This window comes from Poecile atricapillus, chromosome 4 (assembly GCF_030490865.1).
Source record: "Poecile atricapillus isolate bPoeAtr1 chromosome 4, bPoeAtr1.hap1, whole genome shotgun sequence".
NCBI lineage: Eukaryota > Metazoa > Chordata > Aves > Passeriformes > Paridae > Poecile > Poecile atricapillus.
Genome location: NC_081252.1, coordinates 19,274,098 through 19,299,812, shown reverse-complemented (window position 1 = coordinate 19,299,812; position 25,715 = coordinate 19,274,098). Strand labels below are relative to the sequence as shown.

Genomic DNA, 25,715 nt, shown 5'->3' with positions numbered 1-25,715 from the left:
TCATTTTTGGAGAAGAAGCCAAAACATTACATGCTTCTAAAAGCTAATGCATGCCCCAAACATATTAGCAACATGACTATTTCAGCCAAAAATTAGTTTTTCAGCTCTAACATTGGGATGTAAATGCAAATATTTATTCTTAATTTCAGTCTCCTCTGAAACCTACCTTTTAATTTATAAGACTGAGTGTATAAAACTGACCAGGAATCATTGAGGGTGCCACTTAATTAAACATTTTGAGAAATAAATTAGCTTTTTCATGAAAGAGAACAGGTAAAAATGTAGGAAACCTGTGTATTTGAAACACATTACTACCATTTCTTCTAACTGATTTTATGCAATATTTTATGGGAATTTAAAATCATGCATTGATGGCACCCATCCAAGTAGATGAGAGCAATTTGCCCCACTCCACTCTCTCCTCAAATGTGTTTGCTTACCACTGGATCTAGTCTCAGTCAAGACTTATGGGTAGAATTCCCAGCTCACCTTTGTGCACTCATACATATCACAGTGGTAATTTTATTTTCTTATGCAGAATGGAGGTGGAAAATCTGCTCAAACTTTGCCTGTTAACTTCCAAACACCAGTTTTTTTCAAATGGGCATTTGATTTATTCTGAAATAGCAACCTGATAGCTAGAAAGTTTTGTCCTGGCTGTTTGGGTGGAAGTGGGTTCTGCACAGACATGCCCAAGAGACATGAGCCCTTTGACCTTGGATAATCCTTTGGAAGAGGTGTGAGTAGGTAACAAGACTATGAATTGTGGGGTAGAAGACCTGAATCCCAGGGGAATATGGGAGAGAAAGAACTGGTGTAAAAGGTCCAATTCCACCAAAGTAATATGCAGGGCATGGGCCTGATCCCAAACTCTGGTTATGTTGCTAGAAGCAAGCGTCTGAAGAGCCCTTCAGCTTGAAGGAGGGAGTCTTATCTTATATTCTACAATGGCAGCCAAAAAATGTTCTGCTAATGTTCTACTACAGGAGAAGATGGCTATTCTAACGTTTCCTAGCTCTAGAGTAATTTCTGAGTGGCTGACAAATGGAGGCTGACAAAGGGCTGGTGATTTGGAGTAAACCTACCCTACAGTATGCACCAGACCAAACCAGGCTCCAGAGCTGGAAAGGCCTTCCACTACCCATTACAGCCAAGGGCTGGCAACACAGCACCTACGGTTGGGAAAAGAGATTTCCCAGTGAAAAATACAAACCAGTTTATCCTTGACATAGGAGATAGCAAGATCTATGCCCAAATCCCAAGAAGCTCCCACCCATGAGGCTGAAACAAGCAGCAGTACTCTTGCTCAGAGGATAATAGCAGCATGTATATCAGGAATGCAGGAAGCACAACACTGTTATGTTGGAAATTCCTTCTTGAATTTGTATGTGATGTAGGTTTTGGTGATCAGTATTATGCAGAAGAAAGTGAAAATAACAAAGTAAGAACACAATCTATTCAGTCCTTATCAAGAATATAGAGAATCTGGAAGAACTTGACTTAAACCAAATTATAAAATATATCAAATCTACTAAGGGCACTTGACTGAGGATTTCCCACACAGAGTAAAACATCAAGATATACTTTTTTTTTTTCTTTCCAGTACCATGAAAAAAGGAGTAATTTTGGTTTTGTTTGCCTTTTCACCTCAAGAGGTGGCTCAGGAAGAAATATGGATGCTTCATCCCTAGAAGTGTTCAAGGCCACACTGGATGAGGCTCTGAGCAATATTGTCTAGTGGAAGATGTCCCTGCCCGTGGCAGCAGGGTTGGAACCAGATGATTGTTCTCTACAGCTCCCTGAAAGGAGGCTGTAGCTGGGGAAGTCTCTCCTCCCAAGCAACCAGCAACAGGACAAGAGGAAATAGCCTCAAGGTGTATCAGGGCAGGTTCAGGCTGGACATCAGGAAGAATTGTTTAACAGAAAGGGTTGCCAAGCATTGGAGCGGGCTGCCCATAGAGGTGGTGAAGTCACTATCCCTGGAGGTGTTCAAGAAATGAATGGATGTGGCACTCAGTGCTGTGGCCCAGAACAAGGTGGTGATCAGTCAATGGCTGGAGTCCATGACCTTGGTGGTCTTTTCCAGCCTAAATGGTTCTGTCATCTTTAAGGTCCCTTGGTGCCTTGAGAGGCTACCTAGAACAGAGGCTAGACAGAGTTAAAGGAATAAAGTAGGTATTTATTAAAAAGGCCTTTAAAGGACACACCTTGGGCAGTACTAGAGCCTGGCCACAGCTACACTCAGATGGACAATGGGTCACACATTTTCACACTTTCATAAATTTTGGTCCATTTACATATTGGGGTTAATTGCCCAATTACAGCATCAGCTTATGAAGTCACATCCTCCCAGTTTGCTCTCCTCAATTTGCTGCTGTTTATACTTTTTGGGTCTGAAGCTGCAATGGTGTCCTTGGTTCTCAGGCTGGAGAAGGATCATTTTGTCTAACTAAACTGTGAGAACTTGCTAACACTTTATATGAAGTTCAGAGTTACATACCAATGCAGTACAGAATCTGGAAAATATGAAAGCTAAAACTTATGGCATCACCTTCTATGATTCTTTGAAGAAGTGGCTTAATTTTTTTAAGTAAGTTCTAAGTCACCAAAATCAGGCTGCAAAATTGCTTACAGTAGGTTGTGAAGTCAACAGTAATATGGGAGTATTGTACCAGATAAAGATTTAAAAAAACCCAAAATAAACCACTGAAGAGGCTAATAATGTAAAGATTTTCCTCTTGTAGTTGTCCTACATTGAACTATGTCTCAATGTTTTCCTCTCTAGTTTCTGCCTTAGATGGCAATTCAGGGAAGTGCAAGTTGAAAACTGTCTGTGACAAACTGGGTGTAACCCCACCCCCTGGCTGATACAGGAATATCAACAGCAGCAATACCAACTCCATAAATCCAAATCACTCTTCACTTCCTAATCTATGGATTAGCCAAAAGGACCAATGTCAGAAAAAACTACTCAGTCTCTAAGAGCTTGTAAGAGAAATGTTACACTGGTGTAGTTCTTACTACAGTCTTTAAAGCCTGGGAAGTCCCAACACAAGCTGAAGATGACCAAGATTTAATACACGCTGGATTTCTCTCATATAAACAGGTATTTAAGGCACAAATATACTAACATAACAGGCAGCAATAGAACTATCTAAATACAGCCTGCCAGTGTTCAACTCCAGACTGACAATCCAGAACCCTTGTGTCTCTGAAGTACTTGACAATACATTAAATTACTGAGCTCTTTCTTTATAAAAGTAATTATATAAGTTTATATGCACCAGGAAAAATAGTCACAGCATTCATTAGGTTGCAAAGTTTTGTTACCAAAACACCCCAATCAAACCAATTACCAGCAGCAACTGTGAATTACACCAATAACTGAGTGTTTTGTATTTGGGAGTCTGAGAAAAAAATCTGGAAACTGGTGTTCTGGTCAGCTTTTGTACTTGGGGAACACGTTTTTTGCAACACTTCCATTAACATGGAAAGCTTTCAAATCAGTGATTCAAATTCTTCAGCAAATTAAAGTGTGGAGGCATGAACAACAGTGAATTAATTATGTGTTTTATGGGGGAGATCCTAGTCAGCTAAAGTCTTTCAGATACAAGTTTGAGCTCAAATTCATGGCTGAGAGTGTCCAATTGAGACAACAGATTTGACAGGCAGGTTTAACAGGGATCTCAGAAGTTATTAAACATGTAAGCATTCCCACCAGCACCTCTTGCATGATTTTGGCATAATGAAAAAATTAAGTCTTGTCCAGTTTTGGAGAAGACTTAAAATCTATCAGATCCAGTTCAGGTGCAGAAACACAAAATCCAGCCTGCCAGACTGACTTTCATGCCTTGGTCCTAAATATTGGTCTGTTAGAAGTTCAAAGCCTTTCCATCATTCACTTCACCTGATTCCAGTGGGAAGAATTCAACCCTTTTACTTTCTCTTAAACCTCGCTTAATTAAATGATTAATTAATCATAATTAGCAGAACATGCGTTTTTGACTCCCTCCAGCTTTAACACTACCTATGTACGTACACTGTCTACTTGTCTGGCAGAAGAATCTATCACTGAGGCAATGTAAGCAAGTTCAAGTGGTCTTGCTAAATGCAGAAAGCTGGCTCAGTTTACACAGTTTTAACACTGGATCTTGTCATTTTGAGTACAATGTATTGTCAGAAAAAAAATAAAAGCTTTAAAAGTACAGTAAGGTACAGAAACTTTCTTACTATGTTAATGAAGTGACACGTGAATAAATTGGTACTAACATGGTTTTGTACATTTTAAAAATTACAGCACCTAAAAGTATTAAGGCATCATTTCTTCTGACTTATTCCATAGTCATTAATTTGAAAATCAGAGCAGAGATAATTAGATAGTGTGGCTACAGACCAAACTGAGATGTTTCATGTACATGACACTTTGTAGACAGGCCTTTTCAATTGTTCCTTGGCTTGCTACTAAAGCTGAACCTACCTTCTTGCAAGGTAACCCTGCTAGCATACACAAAAAAAAGATAATCAGAAATTTAATATTATTAAGTGAAATATGTACCTGAGAGCTTCATGAGGAGCTCAGATGCTGCCTTAACTGACATGTCCTGCCTCATCACCTTTGCCTGTGTTTCTTGTGGCTTGAGTTTCTCTTCAGGCACGTTTGGAGCTGAGGCTTCAGATTCTTGGCTGAACACATAGCTGGGCTGAGATGTGGCTGAACTTCCAGCTTCTTCATCCTTAGGCTCCTCCTTCACTTTAAAATTAGGAGTTAAGGGCTCTTTTTGATTTGCAGCTGTCAAGAGAAGGAAAGAAGTGAGACTTAGTGTAATATTTAATCCTGGAACAGCTAGTAACAGGAAGAAACCATAACCTGAATAATACTAGAGCACGTACTGGAAGCAGACACATCAAACTGTGCTCAAAGATGCTTCAAGGGACAAACTTCTGCACCTTTTCTACAAAGAGGCAGTTTTGAAACACAACAACTGCACGTACCAAAGCTCAGAAGGACATCCTCTCTCTTTTCCCCCCCCTACTCCTCATAAAAGCTCTTCCCTGGTCATTGGTTTGTAGGTTTTCTGCAGGCTCGGTGGAAGTTTAAAACATCATTTCACTTAAGGGCAAATTTGGCAAAGCCTATGGGTATGACAAACTAAGGTTTTAAAGAATAAAAGAGAGGTGAGAGATGAAGAGTAGGAAGATAGAAAACCCAAGAGTGGAGTAAAAGGGAAAAGACAGCAAATTCTTAGGTCCTAAAAGTTACTGTATTAAGAAGAGAACTAAGAGATTTTCAGAAGACAGCTCTGCAATGTTCCAAACTCTAAATCCATAAAAATAGAGTAAGTTTAAAATATTTCTCTCGAATACTCCTCCTCACAGCCTCAGGAGGGTAAGGAGACTTTGGGGAGCTGCTTAATATCTACACACTGAGCAATGCTTTTCTTGAAGGGTCTTTCCAATACCCCTTGACAGCAGTAGAACCTTTGCATGGTGTTTGATTAAAAGGATAAAACCAAAACAGCTCTTAAACAATACTTCCAAGCCCAGACAACATAAATTCATGGGCTAAAGAAAACTAAAGAATTTGCACTACTTTTCAAGTAAATCTTCTTATAATTTTTTTTTGTTTAACCATGAAGATATACTTCTTTCCCTATCTCTTCATGACCTTTCTTGGCCAAAATATCACTTTAAATTCCCAGTAACACACAGCAGATGACTTGTTGAGCGCCTTTATCTTTGGTAAGTTTACATTTTTCTCGCCTCTCTAAACTTCTGTCTCCACAAACACAAAAGACTGAGCATTGTGCCTGACAAAATCTGGCAACATTTACCTGCTTAAACCCTTGGTCTCCCCTTTCTCCAATTCACAGTTTCTTACCTACTCTCAGTCTCCTGACTTTTTGGCTTATTTTCTCAGACACTCTCCTCAGCAACTCCCTCAAAACTCCTGGAGAAACTGAATTCCTGCATCCTACCATGAAGTGCTCACTATCTCCCAGAGACCAGAACTCTAAAATATGAGGTACAATTGCAATCTTTATCAGAATTAGACACTTACATTTACTACTTTGAGCCTTTGTTCATTTCCACACTCTTCAATTTTTTTATGTTTGCCTTTGGGAGTGTGCTAATGATTTTTAAAGCTACTGCATTTCCCTGTAACACAACACATCTTTTCAATTTATATTTCAGAGTTGTTTGATTTTCCTCCTTGTTGGTTGGACAGCAATTACCAAAGAACAAGATTAAGGCAAGTAGTAAAGGAGTGCACACATAAGCAATGTGCACATACACATTAGTTCTATTCACTTCAGAAATTACATTACTTTATATCTGGAATTTTTAACATGACCTATAGGCACTTTCACCAGCACTAGGAATTGCTTCTGCATTTTTTATTTTTTAAAGAAGAGCAAACCTAGAAACATGAAACATTAAGACATGCTTTAAACCATAAAACTACAAGTTAGAGCTCTCAAGCCAATCCTAACTATACTAAGGTACTAACAAAAAATTTCATCTATCTTCTTTAGCCTGGCCTCAGTCTATTCTGGGGTTTGTCCTGGAGTGATGAACAGTCACAAAAAAAGAGACCCAACCCTTCACTGCTAAATTACCTTCTGCTCTCCTTTGCTTTTAAAACATGCCACTCCAGCTGCTTTGCTGATATGAAAAATATCTCCACCAGGATCTGAGAGAGAGCAGTCTGCCTGAACTTTCAGAGAACATTGGGGAAAGAAAAGGTCTTTTGAATTTATTCCTTTCAAAAAGGTATTAATTCAAATTTGTCCCAGAAAATAAAGGAAGCATGAGTCCATGTGAAGAGGTAAAGACAACCCACTGAGAACAACCATTAACCTGTGGACCCAGCCTTGTCTCTGCCATGAAGCAGGGCAGAAAACGAGCCAGGTAGAGCAAGCACTACAGGCTGGGTGAGCCTACACTCTTCCACCATTTAAAACAGAGGTTACATTAAACTTGCATAGATCAGTATAAGTTTGCAACCATATACCATGGCAAAAACTTCCATAAACAAAAAAATGTAACGGAATTCATAAAATATCACAGACTTACACAAGGAACTTATTACAAGAGTTAGGTGCTATAGTATGCAGTGACACATGCTTATTGCATTATCCTACCACAAGAAAAAGGATCAAAAGGAATGCTTTTGAAAGAAATCAGCATATTTTTAACCCCTCTTATCACCAAGGCAAAAGTCAGCAGCCAATTTGACCCAGTCCAAGGGCAGGTGTAAGGTGGTGCCTCTATACTCACCATCCCAGGGTACCCTCAAACCCTACTAAGATGAAGACAAGTTCTAATAGCTCAGAGGACCAAAAAATTCAAGGTAGGTCACATAAGAGTTTAAATAGTTTAGTGATAGTCCAGTCCTTGGCCCCTCAATTCAGGAAGAACACTGAGGTGCTGGAGTGAGTCCAGAGAAGGGCAACAGAGCTGGTGAAGGGTCTACAGCACAAGTTTTATGAGAAGTGGCTGAGGAAGCTGGGGGTGTTTAGCCTGGAAAAAAGGAGGCCCAGGGGTTACTATCACTTTACTATTCCCTGAAAGGAGGCTGTAGCCATGTGGAGGTCTCTTGTCCCAGACAGCCAGCAACAGGATAAGAGGAAATAGTCCCAAGCTGCACCAAGGGAAGTTTAAGTTGGACATTAGGAAGAATTTCTTCCAGAAAGAGTGATCAGACACTGGAATGGGCTGCCCAGAGAGGTGTTTAAGAAAAGACTGGATGTGGCATTCAGTGCCATAGTCTAGTTGACAAGGGGATGCTTGGTCATGGATTGGACCAGATGATCTCAGCGGTCTTTTCCAACCTGACTGATCCCAAGAAATGACAGATCCAGAATGAATCAAGTTTCCCTCCTTTCCTCTGTACACCTTTCTCTTTCTATCCCTACCCCACACGTGATCGCTCCTGCAGCGACAGCATGTGCTGCCAGGAGCCACTACCTCCTCGCACTTCTGAGCCATCATCCAGGGTAACAATGATAAACTAAACCATGTTGATAACAAATCTACCAGCACAGCATCAGACACAATCTAAATGAGCTCTTCATGAGGTATGTATACTCTGTGTGTTTACAATACTTCACCAATGAGAAAAAGAAAACAGTCAGGGTCCCCTAACCCAGAGGAAGCCCTGAAGGTGCGCCTTTGGCAGTATTACATGAAGGAAAGGAATCCCAGACTGTTGTTCTTACCTATGTCACTAATTCTGCCTACTCTAGCTGCTTTGTTTTGGACAGAAGAACGAATTAATAAATTAGGAAAGAAGTAGAGTCATATTTCTTTAATTATCTGACAGCACATTCCTTGAACTGATGATGTTTTCTAAAAACCAAACATTTAAATTGTAGATAAATCACAAAAATAGAAGAGTTATTTACCTCATTTTTCTTTCTCCAGAAAACAAAAACAAAATCAAGCAACTACTGGGTCAGTTTCAAGCCAATTACTACAATTAACAGGGTTTTTACTCCTTCTTGAAATATACTAAAGCAGATTTTAATGTAAATGAAGCCTAAAACAGAAGGACAAATAAAAAAGGTTGTCTCATTTATCAGATCCATACATTAAAGCTAGAAGGGAAGAAATTCCACAACACAAAAAAGACCATCTAAACAGCAAAAGTCCTCACCACTCTTGTCTCTGCCCCATCTTGGATCCACAGCTATGGACAAAATTACTAACACATGGTTAATAGCAAGGGTGATGCATCTACTAGTCATTTTAGGGAAAACAATAAACAGATGGAAGAAAAAAATGTTGCAAATAAAAGTTTACTATGACCAGTTTTTACAAATCTCATGACTGAGGAATCCTTAAAAAAATTAGAACTAGACAAGAATGAAAAAGAATATGTTGAAGATTATTAAAGTATATTTGAATGACAAAATTATTACTCCCCAGAAGGGAGAGTATCTTCTATCTTCATACAAAAATAGATACACATACATATCCTAATTTGTATTTAATTTACATTCATTCTGAACAGCAGTGAGAACAGAATGAAGGATGTGTTGTCTGCAGACTGAATAAAAAAAAACTCAGCAGTTTAATTTTGAAATGCACGGTGAAGAAACAAAACAAACCCACGTAGCAAATGAAACCAACAGGCAGGAATCTCTCAAGCACAGTGGATAATGCTCCATTTGTTCCATTCCATATCCAGAAAAAACACAGATCAAAGAATATTCCAGACTGCTGATTTTTATCTTCCTGGCAACTGGAACCATTTGAGCCATTTGGCAAAAGTAGATGATGAAAGTTGTAACACTTTCCTGAAACTGCCAAATGCCACAAGAAAAGCTTTGGGCATCTGCCACTAATCTGAAACACTCTGGTAGAAGCTGCTAACTCCATCAGTCCACTTAAGAGGATTTCTAAATGCTCAAAATGTTTATAACTGAAAGAGGAAAAATGGGCTGATTACTTCCAACTGAAGCTCAATGTTACAAGTCACAGTCAGCAAGAAGTTGGTCACTGCTTCATCTGAGAGAAAAACATAAAGGAAAAAACAGAATCCACAACAAAATTCTGCCACAAAAAGAAGTAATGAAAAAAAGCATCCATAGAGTCTGAGTTGAAAGGAACTAAGATGAACCTTCCATCCCAGATGGTAAACTCTGAGATGTGGTGGTTAAAATGAACCAAGGGCCTTAGATCAGTTCTGCAGTATTTGGAGGACACAGTCCCATGACAGTGCACATCACATCACCCTGAAGGCAGCTGTGGTCAATAAAGTGTGCGCCATGGGTCATCTACTATTTTACTCTCTGGCAATTGAAATGTCTAGGTAGGAATTGGCATTCTGCATGGAGACCATGGCTTATATTTGATGATTTGATTCAAGAACTGAGAAAGGAGCACAAACACCAGAGAAGCAGCCCCCAGTGAGCTAATTGCTTTGCAAGAAAAATCTATGGAATTTGAACCGGTTGGAGAATCTCCAGACTAAAATCCAATTGGTGTGATAAATTATGTTCATCTTATTAAACATAGAGGCTGCATCCACTGCAAGTGGCCCAAAAGGAGCAATACTGTTCTTCTGGGAGGACAGTCTAGCTGGTCTATCATTTCCTTTTAGTGCCTCTTGCCCTGGAGTATTAAGATGTCCCAGAGAACTTCATGCTACCTAGCCCTTCTAGGAATTCTCAGTCAATTACACATGAATTTTAAAGCCCTCTCCTCTGCCCTTGGCCAAATAAATTATCCTACAGGGCTATAAAGCACAGAATGGGCATTACCAATGAAAAAGCTACTCGTGACTCAAGGGTGCTCAGCATTACAATGTTTCTTTTTACCAAAGCAGTGCAATGGCAGAATAGACAATCACAAATACAATGATACCACAACTTGACACCCCTGGGCTTCAGGATACCACTTAAAATATGAGGCCTTCCAAACCATATTGCTTAAGTACATTAAAAACTGCAAGCATAAGTTGAGAAAGGCCAGCTAACTAAACTGATCTTTAAAGCTGCTCTGTGTTTAGAAAGCTGGAGTCAAGCACAATGAGACATAGCAAAGGAGAATGACCAGTCCTGCTACTGTGCCCTCAAAATTTCACAATGTTCTAGTCCAAGTGGAATGGAGGAATCAGGCAAACTGCTAAGGCAGGTGCAGAACCACACATCCCTCCCAACGCCCCAAGATGTTTGTTGTGCAGCCAAAGTCCCACAGGCTAAACAAGGCTGTAGCATCTGCCAAGACCATTTCCTCGTTTCCAGGTAAAAACCAAAACAGCAGCAGAACAGGTAAGGTTGTGAGGACACTGGAGAAAAGAGAGGGGAGCAGTGAAAGGAGCAAGGAAGCATTTGTTGCTGATAAGAGAGAATTGCTTGCAATATGGGAATGTCTTCTTTCTACAAAGGAGCAAAATCAGAAGAGAGAAACACCACCAGACTGACCTTTATATTTGTTTAACAAAACAAAAACCAAAACAAACAATCAGAGATGATTGAACTAACAGTGTTTTCAAATCCTGTTTTGGATGGGTGCAAGAGAAAGGCTCATGAGCTCGGACTTCTGCCCAGAATAATGGTGTATTCAGGGAAGCAAAAAGCCATCAGCCTAGCCCAGTCCTATACTCCAAATGTAAGAGTTTGTACAGACATTCAATTGTAAGCACAGACCTGGTTCAGGATAATATTGCTGGACCAAGTGCACAAAAAAAGGAATTTGTTATTCTACATTTTAAATTGCTGAATTAGACCAGAGACTACACTGCTCTATCTTGCTATATTCTACCTATTCCTTCAAGATGTAAAACACGATGGGTGTGATTTTAAGGATGCTGCAAAACTGTGGATGCGAGATTAGTAATTGCTGAAAAGAGATTACAAGGGTGAAGATATATCAGTAACAAAGATTAGAACAAGATTTTGTTTGCCCAGGTTTTAAGTAGATGTGCTATTGCACATCAGAATTTTACTTCAAACTAAAGGTCTATGTGGAAACTAGGATAATGTGAATGTGGAGAGACTTCGAAGAGAGAACTTGATGACATCAGGGATATTTACACTGACAGCAGCGTCATGGAATTGATGGTACTTTTAAATTAAGGACATGGCTCAATAATTGTCAGTCCTGTGCACTTACATATTCTAATTGAAATTTTACATTCTGACATAAACGATGTCAGAATCCCAAATTTAGACAGCATGTTTTTTTCTTTGGAACTTGCTACTCAAATACATCAATTATGGCAATTTAATTGGATATACTTTTATTTTATTAAAAAATAGCTGTTTGAAGAGTTCAAGCCAGCCAGTTCAGTACAGTCAACAGCAAATGATAAAACATTTCAAGTTACTTGTGTTACCTCGAAGGAATGCAATAATTTTCAAGAGCCAAACAGAACAAATAATCTAAGTGATTACTTAGCTTATCTACTAATATGCTGTATGTAGCTGTCTGATGATTTACTCTCTCATTATTCCATTAATGGAATCAGCTAATAAAAACACGAATGAAAAGCCCAAATATTTTGGATGGTCACCAAAGTCCCATGGTGGCTTTATTTCCCAAAATAAAGTCTTGACTCTTCGCACGACAGCGACAGAAGATACGACAAAATGAGAGAAAGCAGTTTCTAATTGGTTTAACATGGCCAGCCCCAAACCCTCAGCATTTTAGCTCCTTCCCCATGCTTTTTTTAAGGTTTTCCATGCAAGTAACTTGGGGGAACATAAAAAGAACAGCAGAGGCAGGGCACACTTGATAGCACTCCACAAGATGAAGAGAGCTGCTTGCTGGAGCAATGCACTTGTTTAAACGCAGAGAGGAGGGGGAGAGAGGCCAGCAATGAAGGATGTGTACCAATTACTGTTTCCACACGGAATCCCATGGAGAGCAATAGTGCAAGAATTCCATTCATTTTGCTGGGATTCATTTATTTCCAAATGTTAAAAGTTACTGCAGCACATAATGTAGGCACAGTAATAACATCACTAGGGTACACTGGCCATTGTAGTTTGGATCGTTGTTAAAGAATTTTTTATTATGAAAAAAAAACCCAAACCAAAAAAAAACTAAACTGAAAAAAACCAAACCCCCCAAAAAATCAAACCAAAAAAACCAAACCAAACTCACCTACCCCCGCAAAAAACCCCCAAACCCAAAATAAAAAAACCAAAAATCCCCAAACCCACCCAAGCCTGAAAAGTGGGTGGAAGGACAGCAGTATTTAAAGACATGTGCTGTATAATGTCTGTCACTGAAACCATTGAAACGGAAAAATTAAATACTCTTTAAATTAAGATATGAATGTGTTATAAAGTTTAAACATGAAATTAATGGACTGGGGGGGGAAAACATTCTGACAAAGCATTGATACAGCAAAATACTGGAAAAATTTGAAGTGTACAAGCGGACCTACTGAAATCAGAGGAGTAAGATTTGAAGGTAAAAACATGCTTAAATATTCTTCTCTTTATGTGTTGAGTCATCTGCTAATTATCTTTACAAAAAAATCTGAATAAAGTTTCAGAGAAACCTTTTAAATTTCTTGTGAATTTAAAATCCTCTCCTACCTTAAACTAGGACATAGAAAATTGAATCTAGGGGGAAAAAAAATGAAGATTTGTTCTAATTTTTAGATTTACATTTGGTGATTTGTGTTATGCCTTATTTCATAAAACTCATAAGTAAAGATCTTTCTGGCAAGTAGTGGCACAGAATTTGGCATGAAGTGATCTTGAAAAGGTCACCCACACCAGTATTTCTCAATCTCTTTAAATCTAAAGCTCCCCTGAGCCTTTCTGAAAAAAACCTGAATGGCTGTTTTGAGCAATGTCACCATAATTCATCTCTGGCCCGCTCCACGTTAGGTCTAACTTTGAACATCTGTAAATTTTCCCCCAGTTTGCATCTCTGCAGCTTGCTGCTTGTTTTTGTTCAGATAACATTTCTTGCCACTGCTTATGACATCCTATGGTCCACTGATTGTGATACACAGATTTAGTCCATCTTACTGTTTAATATGTGACCAGCCATATCTGACAGGCAGTTGTTTTTACATTTCCCCAGTGGCAGAGATGCCACAATCTCTCCAGCCAAACTATCCTAGAGGTATAAATACCTCAGCTTGGGAAAGATTTTCCTAATACCTAAACCTTACAGCAATACAATCCTGTTACTTTTTGTCCTAATTACAATGATTTTATGATTATTTAATATAATCTCCATTCTCCTGAAAACTATGCTAAGGCACATGGAAAACAAAGAGGCAGTTGGTGACAGCCAATGTGGCTTCATCAGAGGCAAATCATGCCTGATAAATTTGGTGGCTTTTTATGGTGAGGCTACAGCACTGGTGGACAGGGGCAGAGCAGACTTGTGCCAAGCATTTGACACTGTCACATGTGACACCCTTGTCTCTAAACTGGACAGACGTGGATATGAGGGATGGACTTCAACAAGTTTCCCATGAAACTGGAGGTGTACAAATTGACACCAAGCGAGTAGAGGAGTAATATACATTGGCAAGCATAAATAAATGTTCATTTAGAACATCAATATTCGATAACAATAAATGCCAAATTCTAAAAGTCTATATATCTATCTACTGCTTCTTTCCTAGCCACAAGGCCTGTCAGAGAAGAAAATTAGATTGTTTTGACATAATTTGGTCTCGAAAAATCTGTGTTGGCTGTTACAATTGGCATATACAATTTGAGATGTCAAAAGATTTATATCATTGGAATGGTAGGGCAAATAATTGAAGCTCTGATGGGCCTAACAAGACTGTCGTAATGAAGAAATCACTCAAAGGAACTTCGTTCAGCAGAGCTGAACCATCAAAACTGCAGCTAATTCTCAGCCAACTGGCTAAAAGAGAACTACTTCTACCCTAAATTTATGCACTTTGTATAGAGGAAAGCATGAACCAAATGTATGTAACAATATAAATCTCAGAAGAAAAGAAATTCCCTTTCTTCTGACATTGCTCTTCCTGTGTAGCAAACTTGGTGACTGGCAGTACATTTTAATCCAAATATGCACACATACAAAATTACAGATACATCTTACTCCCCCAGTGACTTTATAACATGTTGCTAGGTAACAGTGCATACAAGTCAGGTTTCAAGACCTTTAGTAAGTCACCATAAAATAACTGCATAGGCCTTTTGCATGAATAATGTACATTTGTATCCTTTCTCTGATGCCAATAGAGCAGACACTGAAAACATGACCGTCTGCCAAACTGTGAACAGCTTCCCATCAACTGCTACATGAAAAGCCACACACCAAATTGTTGCATGTTCTCTCAGCTTTCAGGTTTTTCCCCCTCTCCTGCACTCTGCTCTCGTTCCTGCTACATGCAGCCATCATGAGCACCACCCTCCCCAGGCCAGCCCTGCTGATGTGCAGAGCATCTTCGTGCACAGCAACCCAAATTTAAAATTGACATCAAAACAGCAACATGTGTGGGACAGCTGTTGGACAGTGTAAGATAGATTTCATATCGAGTCCAAATTTGAAATCAAGTAAAGAAATGTACACGCAAATCCAAACAGACTAATCCTGCCCACTTTTTGTCAGTCAGAGTAGTATTTTATATTGACAGATTATTTAATATTTTTTCAGGGGGAGGTGCAACACTGCAAACCATTTGTGCCAGCCCAATTCACCTCCTGCTTGCCCTCAGCTATTTTCTCTTTTCCTCACTGGCTCCATGAAGCCCCAATCTTGATTTCTTGTATTAACCCATTCTACTCAATTCCTCAGTACTGTACTCCCAGAGGTATAAAGATCTGGGAAGATGAGGAGAGAAAGATTTTCGTAAACAAATGGCTGTGGTTTCACCAAGGCTGGGCATTAAGACAGAGCTATTTCCTTAGTTTACTTGACAATAAAATCTGCTCAAATACAACTTACTTTCCATTTAAAGGAGAAAGCTAATTATTTTCTGTTGTAAAGATTATCTTCTATCTCCAAAGCCTAAAACTTCCCATGGGGACCAAGATCTCCATGTGAAACAGAAGCTCCTTGAGTGACATTTTTCCTGACTTCTTTCTCTTCAAAAATTCAAGGCCAATTTCGAAAACATTTGGCATAGAACACCTCCCCAGCATATCAACTGTTCTGAAGAATTCAGTCAAATCAATAAAAGAGCACATAAAATATAACAGATCCACCCTGAACACATCCTACACTTAAGTTTCACACATGAATATCCTTCTTACAGCAATAATCTGACAGTGAAAAAACACTAACATGTTTGGCATTAGATATGGATTTAAATTAAAATAATAATTCTTAAAAGCTTACATGAATGTCTAGGACTACTCTTCTTTTAAAAGTGTTAGCAACAAAACCCAAATGCAGTAACATTCACATGCATTTACTATGTAGGCCTCAAATAGTACTTGGAAAAGAAGGTGACCAATACTTTATCAGTCCTTTGTAATAAATGAGTAAAGGCAGAGAACTTAAGAACTGATTTTTTGAATATGCTGGGCATTTGGGTGACCCTCAGCAATTTCAAACTAGAGCTACAGGTATTCAGCATGCCTGGAAAATGTGCCACAAGAGATTTGCCAAGGTAAACACTATTGAATGTGAAAGCCTGGATAAACAGTTCTCACTCCTAATCCCAGCAATTAAACAGCAAAATCCCGCTCTCCTCTCACTGCTTCCCCTCTGCCCTCCACCATACACCTCTGCTATCAAAAGAAACAAGAAATTATAAGTTAGGAAGCTACAATGTTTTGCTCCTAGCAATTCTTTGACTTAGCAAAACCAAGCCAAAGTATCTCCTAGCCCATAAAGGAGCAGCCAATGCTGCTGCTCAATTACCTGACAGCTTCATAAGAAAATCTGATGCCATCTTGACAGAGATGTCTTGGCTGAATAGTGCTGATGCTGTATTGGCCACGAAGTCAGAGGAGTCTTTCAGTTTTGTGTTGTTTGGGGCTCTGTCAACAGTGCTAAGAGCAAAAGGTGCAGCTGAGGCACCAGTGTCGTCTTTGGGCTCTTCTTTCACCAGCAAAGGTGGAACCCCCCCACCAGGCTGCCCAGTCACATCGGGTGTTTTGGATACAGATGCTGATCCCGTGAGGTCAGGCCCCGCTCCTTCCCTCTGTGGTCCTGGGCAGGAGTCACTGTTTAGCTGTGGTGACCCCTTCACCTCAGTTTCTGGCATTTCCTCCTTCACTTTAGACTCTGTCCTGAGGAAATGTTGATGGCAGCGCATGTGGAGTTTCAGGCTGAAGTGGCGGGAGGAGGTAAAAGGGCATAGCTGGCATTGGAAGGTCTCACCCCTGTCTTGGTGCTGATGAACCTGGTTCAAGAGGTGAAAGATAAAAGCATGTATTAAACCAAGCAGAGTAGCAGAATTGCAGAAATCTCAACTCTGCATTTCTCACACTGTAAAAAAAAAGAAAAAAAAAAAGAAAATATTAACTAATGAGTGAACTCTTCCTTCTGAGCACTTGGAAAGTCAGACCCCAACAGCAGTAGGATTCTTTCACATAAGTCAAAGAACGTAAACATCAGACTCAAGTAAAAACAAAAAAAATCAGGAACATCTGTTTCTGCAGCTTGGAAATGATGGAGTCTGCTTTGGATCAAACAGTCCTTACAATCAGATCCTGATGACCTGTCAGTGTGTAAAGACTTCCAAGCTATAACTAATAGCTTTCTTGATTAAAAAACAAACATCACTCTGTGAAACCTGAGTAATAAAAAATTGTTCAGAGCAACCCAGGAAAAAAACCCCAGCCCAACCAGCACAGCAATGTCCATCACTGATTTATGTATCATTAGAGTAAAAACACAGCACCTGGCAATACCAAGGAGCTATTGAAACAGTTTGCTGCAAATTAATTCTACTAGAAAATAAACAGCTCTTTTATGATACAATAGAAACATGAGAGATGGTGTCTGCCATTTATTCTAGTTTATCAGTCAATTAAGGATCACAGTTAATCTTACTGTCCTCATATTTTGACTGCAGGCTCTTTGTCATAGAGCCTGCATGCTCCAGAATGAATACAATGCCTGTTATCCTCAGGCCCGATCCCAATTACCTTTTAGAGGGAACTCCATCCATCCATATGTAATGGCTCACGTACCATATGAACAGGCACACACATTAAACTATATAAGCTACATACATATAATTATACAATTTCTCGCTTCATACAGTACTCATTAAAGAGAGGGAATAACTGAGCCCAGCATAATAGCAGCAGGGCTGTTAAAAAATCTTTTTGCTATGGCTTCACAAATAAATTTTACATCCTGACAGCAGCACTCCAGGCTACTCCCTGCAAAAAGGCTGGCAAATACATACATTTGTTCCTTACTAATGGATGAACATGTGATCAGGGCACACTGGCAACAGCTCAGCTCCACACATTCGCTTTCACTTGTGACTCAAGTTGGTTGGAAACATTTCAGTGAGACAGATTTTTGTTGGAAAATGGCAATTTGTTGAATGCAAAATATTTCACCTGAAACATGGAGAGGTTCGAGGAACTCTTGGCAAACAAGGTGTGATTCTCCTACCCTAGTGAGTGGCATTCTTCCTTCCCCCTGCTTCCTGGGCTTGGCTCAGAAGCAGCCAGCTGTGCCAGGGATCCAAGGCTTGCTGCTACAGCCTGGGAGTCCAAAAGCCCTGAGGGCTGCAGATCTACACAAGGCAGCTTGGAAAACATAGCTTTAGCTGAGACTTTCAGCACCTTCCAGCCTCCTGCAGAGCTGAGATCTAGATCCTGAGGGTCCTGGTGCAGAGACTGCAGAGCTCTGGGGTAACAGTAGTGTTTCCTAAACAAGGCTCTGTCAGAATTCAAGCTGAAGTTTCCCACAGTGGTAGGCTTGGCCTGACTGATTTCCTATGTTGCAAGGGGAACTGTGTCAGAAGATCAGATCCAGGATTTCCCCCTCTACACAGGCCCTTGACTCAGGTCTGCTGAAATGTGAAGCTGGGGGATGTCCCTCTTTTTGTACTTTTTGCATTCAGTGAAGAGACATTTCACCAGTGCTGTGTAACTTTTCATTCAGTGGTTCTTTGGTGGCTCTGGATGTGCTAGACAGACAGCAAGAGAGAATTTCTCTTGTCTAAGCATGCCATTTACAGACTAAGCAATTCTGGAATCTCATCATTGCACCTGACAATGACAAAAAAGAAGCTAATGCTAATCTAACACAGATTTAAGGCAACCTTACAGAATAGCAGCACAATAAACTCTAAATATTAGTAGGTTACAATGAAAATGGCAACCAGATTGCTTGTCTACACTACTGGAAGCAGGATGGTCTGTGAGTACAGCAGTGTGTGAGCGCTCTTCACAGAGAACATCAAGATGTACTCAGGGCAGCAAGCACCCTCACCATGGCAACTTTATCTCTCACACCCACAGATTCTGTGTGCCAGGGTTTCTCTCCAGGATCCCCTTCAATCAGCATTTCCCTGCCTATGTGTTTAACCATGTCTTCCAAAGGCCTTTATCACAACCAACCATCAATACGATGCCTTCAGAAGGCTGTCACTGCTGCAGGCAGGTAACAGAGCCTGTGTGGGAGCCCACCTTCTCTCTCTCCCCAGGAGTATGGCATGCCACCCCTGCAATATCTTTTGAGAATGGATGAAAATAGGAGCCACTGATTCATTTGATTTTTAATTTTTTTTCTCCTGCCCATAGACAGTAACTTCATCACCAATGGATATATCCTAAAATAAAGAACATTTCTAACTCACAGCCAAAGAATGACAGAGTTCAAACACAAATATTTTGAGTATTGAAAAGAAAAATTTTAGACCCAGAAAAAGAAAAAATTAAAAAAACATTAAGCCAAAGACTTAGCCCCACAATGTCCAGAGTCCTTTCCTGCCAGAAGACTTTAACTTTTATTTTATTTTCAAAAATAAATAACATTAATTTAAAAATCTGAATACTAAAACTAAGCTAAAATCCCTCTACAGGAAAAACTATCTCTTATTTTCTCATTCAAAGGCAGCTAAAACAGCCAAGAATTGCCATTCTCTGCCATTTGGGGGAAAAGTCAAGGCAGCAACTACTTGCTACAAAATAAAAAACAAGAAACCCCGTAGAGCTACACAGAAAGCCACAGGGGAGATTTAGGGGATGCAATATTACAGTCCAAAAAACTGCCTGCTCCCTCCATGAGGCAGAGAATGGCTCTTAGACTGTGCTAATGCTACCCAAACCATCAGATGTCTTCTTTAGACTCAAACAGGCTCTTCCTGCAAGAACCACAGGCAGGAGACAAGAGTGCAGCTGGCAGGTTTTCCCCAAAGTGCCAGTCTGAGCTCAGCTGCTGCCAGATTTGGATCTCTCTGAATCGCACTGCAACAAACCACAGTGCACAACCTGCTCATACACAATGCTTCTTTCAAAATCCCATAAAACTACTGTTTGACTTATGCCAGAACCACTTAGGGGCTTCTGGCTTCGGAGTTTATTTCCTTTAAGCAGGGATGTTCTTCTTGACTGGGGAAAGGACTTGTATCATCTTTATTCTAACCCTACAGCCTGCCCAGTCTCAAATGATATTTTGTAGTTTTGCAGTTTTTTTCCAGTGTGTGCTTGCTATGACACATGCAGTAATTTTCAACAGAATTATGGTGTCCTCACAAACTTTAGGCCTTGTTTGAGGACTTGGGTACATGTTACGTACTGGTCAAAATTTTTAATTTCTGTTTTTCTCAGTTTGTCTTGGTGCCTCCTCATTCTCACATTACAAGAAAGAAAAAAAGAGGCCATTCAGTTCATCTTCTCTATCAGGCACTATTCTGATCACACCTCTCTCACCCTCCTGGCAGTCCCATTCTTTTCAGCTTCATTCTTCAAAGGCAGTCCTTTCTTGCCATCCCACTAATAATTTTCACTTCCAGCTTTTAAAATCCCTTCTTATTTCTCATATGTGTTTTCTAACGCAGTAACCAGAAGTGGCAGCATACCATATGCGAATAGTAACATTGTTACATTTTCAGTGTTATTTTTGTTTTATTCTCCAGACACTCAAATATCTAATGTGCTTTTTAACCACTGCTGTGCATGCCAAGAAAAGGTTTTCATTGAACTGTCTACAACAATATCCAGATATTTTTCCTGAGCAGTTACAGTTCATTATATCCGACAGCCAGGTGCATTATTAGACTCTGGTTTCCAAGGTACAGTACCTTCTATTTGTCAACAATAACTTAATTTCCCCCCTTGTTTCTCAGGCAGCCAGCCTCCTTTTGTTCCCTTTCAAGCTTTGCCTTTTTTAATCTCGATTCATGCACATAAGGTTGTACCATCTATAATTCTCTTACCCACAGTCATCACTCTGTGTACATCACATTTGTTAAAATATGCACAAATCCACTTTTAGTAATGGAACACTCCTCTGTTAGCCTTTTGTCATGCTTAAAATTGCTAATTCCTTCCTACCCTTTGTTTTACTGTCTCTTGGTGAATTTCTAATTTGCCATAGTACATCACATCGCTTAATTTATTTGGCAGCTTCTCTGTGAGAAGCTTTGCCAAAGGCTTTTTTTATAGACCAAATAAATTTCAACTGATTTTAAAGTCTGTGATTTTCCTGACATGCTCAAAACATCTTAGTAGAGGAACACATGATTTTCTTTTACAGAAACCACATGTCTCTATCGTATCACATCATTTGTATCAATGTGCTGGTTTTTCTGTTACTTTTTTTTTGTGTGTGGACATTGTAACTTTCCCAGTATCATAAGCCACTTCTTATGTCATCTTTTCATAGTTACATGCAACATCTCTGCTGATTTACCAGCCATACAAATGTGCCACAGTTACAAATACATGTGATCCCACCCAACAAAGTAAAACAGGAATAGGAGTAAGAAGAAAGGTGACACAGGCACAGCCTGCAATTTTGTGGTACTGCTGAGATTGATCTTTTCCCTTCCCTAAAGCTGGGAAAAGCTTAGCACAGACTCTCCTTTCTGGTTATGAGACACAGGCATTCACGTTTCTTTTGTGGCATTATTTTAAAAATTGAGTACATTTTCCATTTTAACATCAATCATGTGCCTTCTGCTTTTTCATTTCATGCTCTTTTCCAACAAATTCCCTCAGTTTTAGAATATTGCATTTTCAAAAGTTGAGTGCTGTGGTGCTAGTTTTGATCTGATCCTTCCCCTCAAGACACATATGTTATTTATATAGTATTTTCTTCTTTAAAGTATTTCCTCACTTTGCTGGAAAACAAGGGGAGGGAAAAAAGGCCTCTCTGCAGTGCTGGACTGGATTAGGTGTTATAAAAAATATTTTTTGAAAATATTTAAGGTCCCGTCTTATCTTTGTTTGATATGCAAAAAGTAAGATTAAAAGGGAGATACTTGAAGTCATTTGTGGTACCTGTCTGAGACTCTGGGCATAGATTTTATATATTGAAAAGCTGTGCAAGTTTGCATTAGCTCCCCTCAGATGACGGGGATGTCATAGAATCACAGGTGCCTCCCAGGGCTCTTAAAGTTCAACTTAAAAATAAACAAAACCCCAAACCCCCTCCCGTAAAACACAGTCAACCTCCCTCTCCCAAGAAGTTGAAGATTCTTTGAAAAGAACTGGTCCCATACTTCACCAAAATGGATTAGGAAAGCTTATTCAGTTGTCTGACACTAGCTGAGGAAGAAAGAGGGAAAAGCAGACCACCAAGAGGCACTGAGCACCTGGCCCTATTCCTCAGGACCTTCCCTGATTCCCATTATCATACAATTAATAGGCTCCCTAACTGCAAGGCTGATTATAACCCTGTTTGTATTAGACAAGAACATTAATCTGGATCTCACTGAGATGGTTGCTCTTCATAAGCAGGAAAATCCTGTGGTTGAGCATCACATGACCTGCCTACCACTGCATTGAACCTTCCTGTAAAATTTCATCTTCCTTTCCCTCATTTTCTATCAAACCCTCATGTTTCAGCACATGTTCACAATGCTAAACTTCTTTTCTACTGCTACAACGGATAGCTCATCCATTTCTGCCTTACGTGCCTATATAGCAGCACAAGGAACATTTATAGGTATTGTTTTTGGCCATATGCTCCTCTTCCTCACTCCCCCTTCCAAGTCCTCAGCTAATACCCTGTTGCTTTCTTGGAACATATCTGTATGATCTCACAGCCTATCTGTCCACCAATTGCTGACAAAGATATGTGTATGATCCAAAGGCACCAATTGGCCAAAGTCTGACTGATGCTTGTGGTATTGCTCTGAGGAAAATGTAATCCCTTTCAGGAAAAACAGAAAAGCCTGACTACATCTTGCTGAATTACACCACAACTTTCCATTGCTCTCTGCAGAAGTACATATGACACTGTCTCAAGAAGAAAACATATTCCAACTGAACATATATTTTGCTAAACAGACAGAACTCAAGCATAATACTTGCTGCCTGCTTGGACAAGACACCTCTCTCAGCTACCCATTCATTTTGTCCACCTCCATTTTCAGTTCAGTACTCTCAGCATCCCTGGAAACCATGCTATGATACCAGAATCAGCTGCTGAGATGCTTCCCCCCAGATTCCTGGGAATAACAGCCCAAACTTGTGGTTATGCATGCACTACAATTTGCCTCAAAAAAAACCCCAAAAACAAACTAATAAAATTCTGTACTGTATCTATTTTAGGATTTTTCTAAGGTGCCCATCACTGTGGAATTTAAACACAGTATAACAATTATAGTTAACACTCTGTGCCTTAAAAGGCATGCTACTCAGCCCCGCTTGTTTGTTGTGTGTCTGTGTGGAAACTTTCCTTCTGTTTCCCTTCTTGTGCCTTTCACTTCCTCGCCTCCAGTTGTGAGCTGGCCCTGGCAAAGTGCCCTTAGCAGAGGAAAGCTTCATCCATGTGGTGAGTAGCACATGCAGATCTGAATATGGGTCAGGGCTGGAATCATTCCAGATCTCTATTAAGTTTTTCTCCATAGCAGGGGATGGGACACCAAAAATGTTGGCAACATTGTGTTCTGGGTCAGTCACTTAGACACATTATAATTATCATAAAATTACACACTCTATATATTATATAGTTATTGGTCACTAGGCTAAAGACATGGTAAGGAAGGCCTATATGGACACACACAGACCACTCATGGAAATTAAATCTCCAAATAACCAGTTGCAGTGGTGAATGCCTACAAGAACCTAGGAAAAAAAAAAAATAAGGTGGTTCAAGCTCATGGCTATGCTGCTTAGGAGGAAGCAAAGACAAAACAATCAGATTTTGAGGACTGCAGATGAACAAAATACATCTTGCCTGTTATCCTTATCAATAGAGCAAAACTGCCTGAAAACTAAAGAGTAATATAAAGAGAAAAAGCTTTGTTACAGCATCCTGGAATAAAATTTGCCTTGTAATGAATGACAAACACCAGCTCAGTACCTTAGCTTTAAGTGGCCTTTTGGTTTTGAAAAATGTGTCTTCACCTGTAGCCACAGCTGACACATGGGGAGAAATGGGTGGAGAAGCAGAAGCAGCTCTACCTTCATGGGCTGCCTGCCAGAAAGGAGATAAATCCAGGTAGCTCCCAAAGGATACTAAGACAATAAGAAAACCCATAACCCAACTGGCGTAATCAGAACACTACACCCTCAATAACTCCCAGCTGTACTGTACCATTTCTGGTGTGCATTCAGTCCATTTTGAATGCTGCTGGCTTATATATGTGCCAGTTTTTATCATGTCATGTACATAGATTTAAAGGCAGCACTGTTTATAATAAGAAAGAGATCTGGTAATTTTAAAATTTTTATTGTTGTTATCAATTTATACTTCCACCAAAAGGAATTCAAATTATGTCTGACATTTTTGGACACAAGACTAACATGCCCCTTCCTCATACTCCTGCTTCAGTTTTGATGTGATAGAAGATAATTCTACTAATGGCTTAGTCAGTTGAGAAAAGTGTATGAAACTGTTTGAAACAAAGGTAAAATACTATCTTTCAGACTGTTGTGCTTGTGATTCTTTACATCTATGAGACCAAGAAACAAATACAAACCATCTGGTTTTGTAAGACAATTGCTTTCACCTCAAATAAGGACAGTTTTGCCAGCAAAGATGCCCAAGTCCATCATGACCTTTACCACTGGATTGCAGTGATGGAGAGACTTCAGATTGGGCCTCCACAGCAAGACTGAAGGTGACTGTCATCTCTTAAATTGTGTTAAGCAGGTCTGTCTTACCTCAGGGATTTCTAACTGAGCATTACCCAGTCATAATCACAATATTACCAAATAATTAACACTACATGCTACATGATTGTACAAGGAGGTATGTTTTAAGCAGATGCAGGCTCAGTTAATGAAAGCATTAATGCTGGGAGTGGAGCAGAAAAGAGCACAAGGGCCTCAGAAAGCCATCACTTTGGGAACACACAGAGACAGTGAACTAGTGTCTGATTTTGTCCAGCATCCCACCTGCAGAAATCACCATGCCTAAAAGGAAGGGACAGATCCTCAATCTTCAAACAACAATTTTTGCCACAAACACTGAGCTTACATGATAATGATTACCATGATACACTGAGGATGCCTGGGAATAGTGTGCTGATCTACAGTAGAAGTGTTAAGGAATGAGTCTTCAGACTTTAGGGGGATGATTTAAGACCTAGCAACAACTTAAACCATAGCAAGATATCATTTTGTGACCAGAGGAATCTGAATAATTTACACAGAAGGGAACAGTTTCTTGAGTGTAAGCAAGACCATATTCTTGTCCAGGAAGCTCAGATTCTGCAATAGTATACATGAAACCTGAACAGGCATTTCTGTGCCCCCTCACACCAGTCTGATACCCTGTTACACACATTCATCTAAAACAGACAAAATTGTAGCTATAATAAAACCTTTCACTATTATTATAAAACTCAACCACATTAACAAGGGAAATGTTTTCACTTCACCTTATTAATCAAAGGGCTAAGAGGACAGGTACCATTTTAACTTCCTTAAGAATATTCTACAGCTTGCAAGACTCAGCACTTTGTGTTGCAACCATGTAGTAGTTCAGCTAAGCAGACAATCAGTTTCTTCACACTTTTATATTTTTCTTTATCAATACAGATGTTGCTTCCTTCAGAAGGTCATCTTCAGCTTGAGCCCAAAACTTAGGCTGAATTAAAAACATGCTTTAAACTTGAAAACAAAATATTACAGCATAATCTATCATTCATTTTGTTTTGGATCATTCACTGC

The 25,715-nt window shown here is 39.6% G+C and overlaps 1 protein-coding gene across 3 annotated transcripts in view; it reads right to left on the bottom strand.

The window, feature by feature from the left end:
• Positions 1–25,715, bottom strand: part of ZNF827 (zinc finger protein 827) — a 100,611-nt gene that overhangs the window by 45,085 nt on the left and 29,811 nt on the right. For all 3 annotated transcript variants that reach the window (XR_009277536.1, XR_009277535.1, XM_058837515.1), the window contains 2 exons: positions 16,321–16,804; positions 4,556–4,789 (listed from right to left, as the gene is read on the bottom strand). Coding sequence is in view for 1 of the 3 variants with exons in the window: in XM_058837515.1 (XP_058693498.1) it covers positions 4,556–4,789; positions 16,321–16,804 (718 nt within the window). In the remaining 2 variants the exon portion in view is untranslated. The remainder of the gene's footprint in view (positions 1–4,555; positions 4,790–16,320; positions 16,805–25,715) is intronic.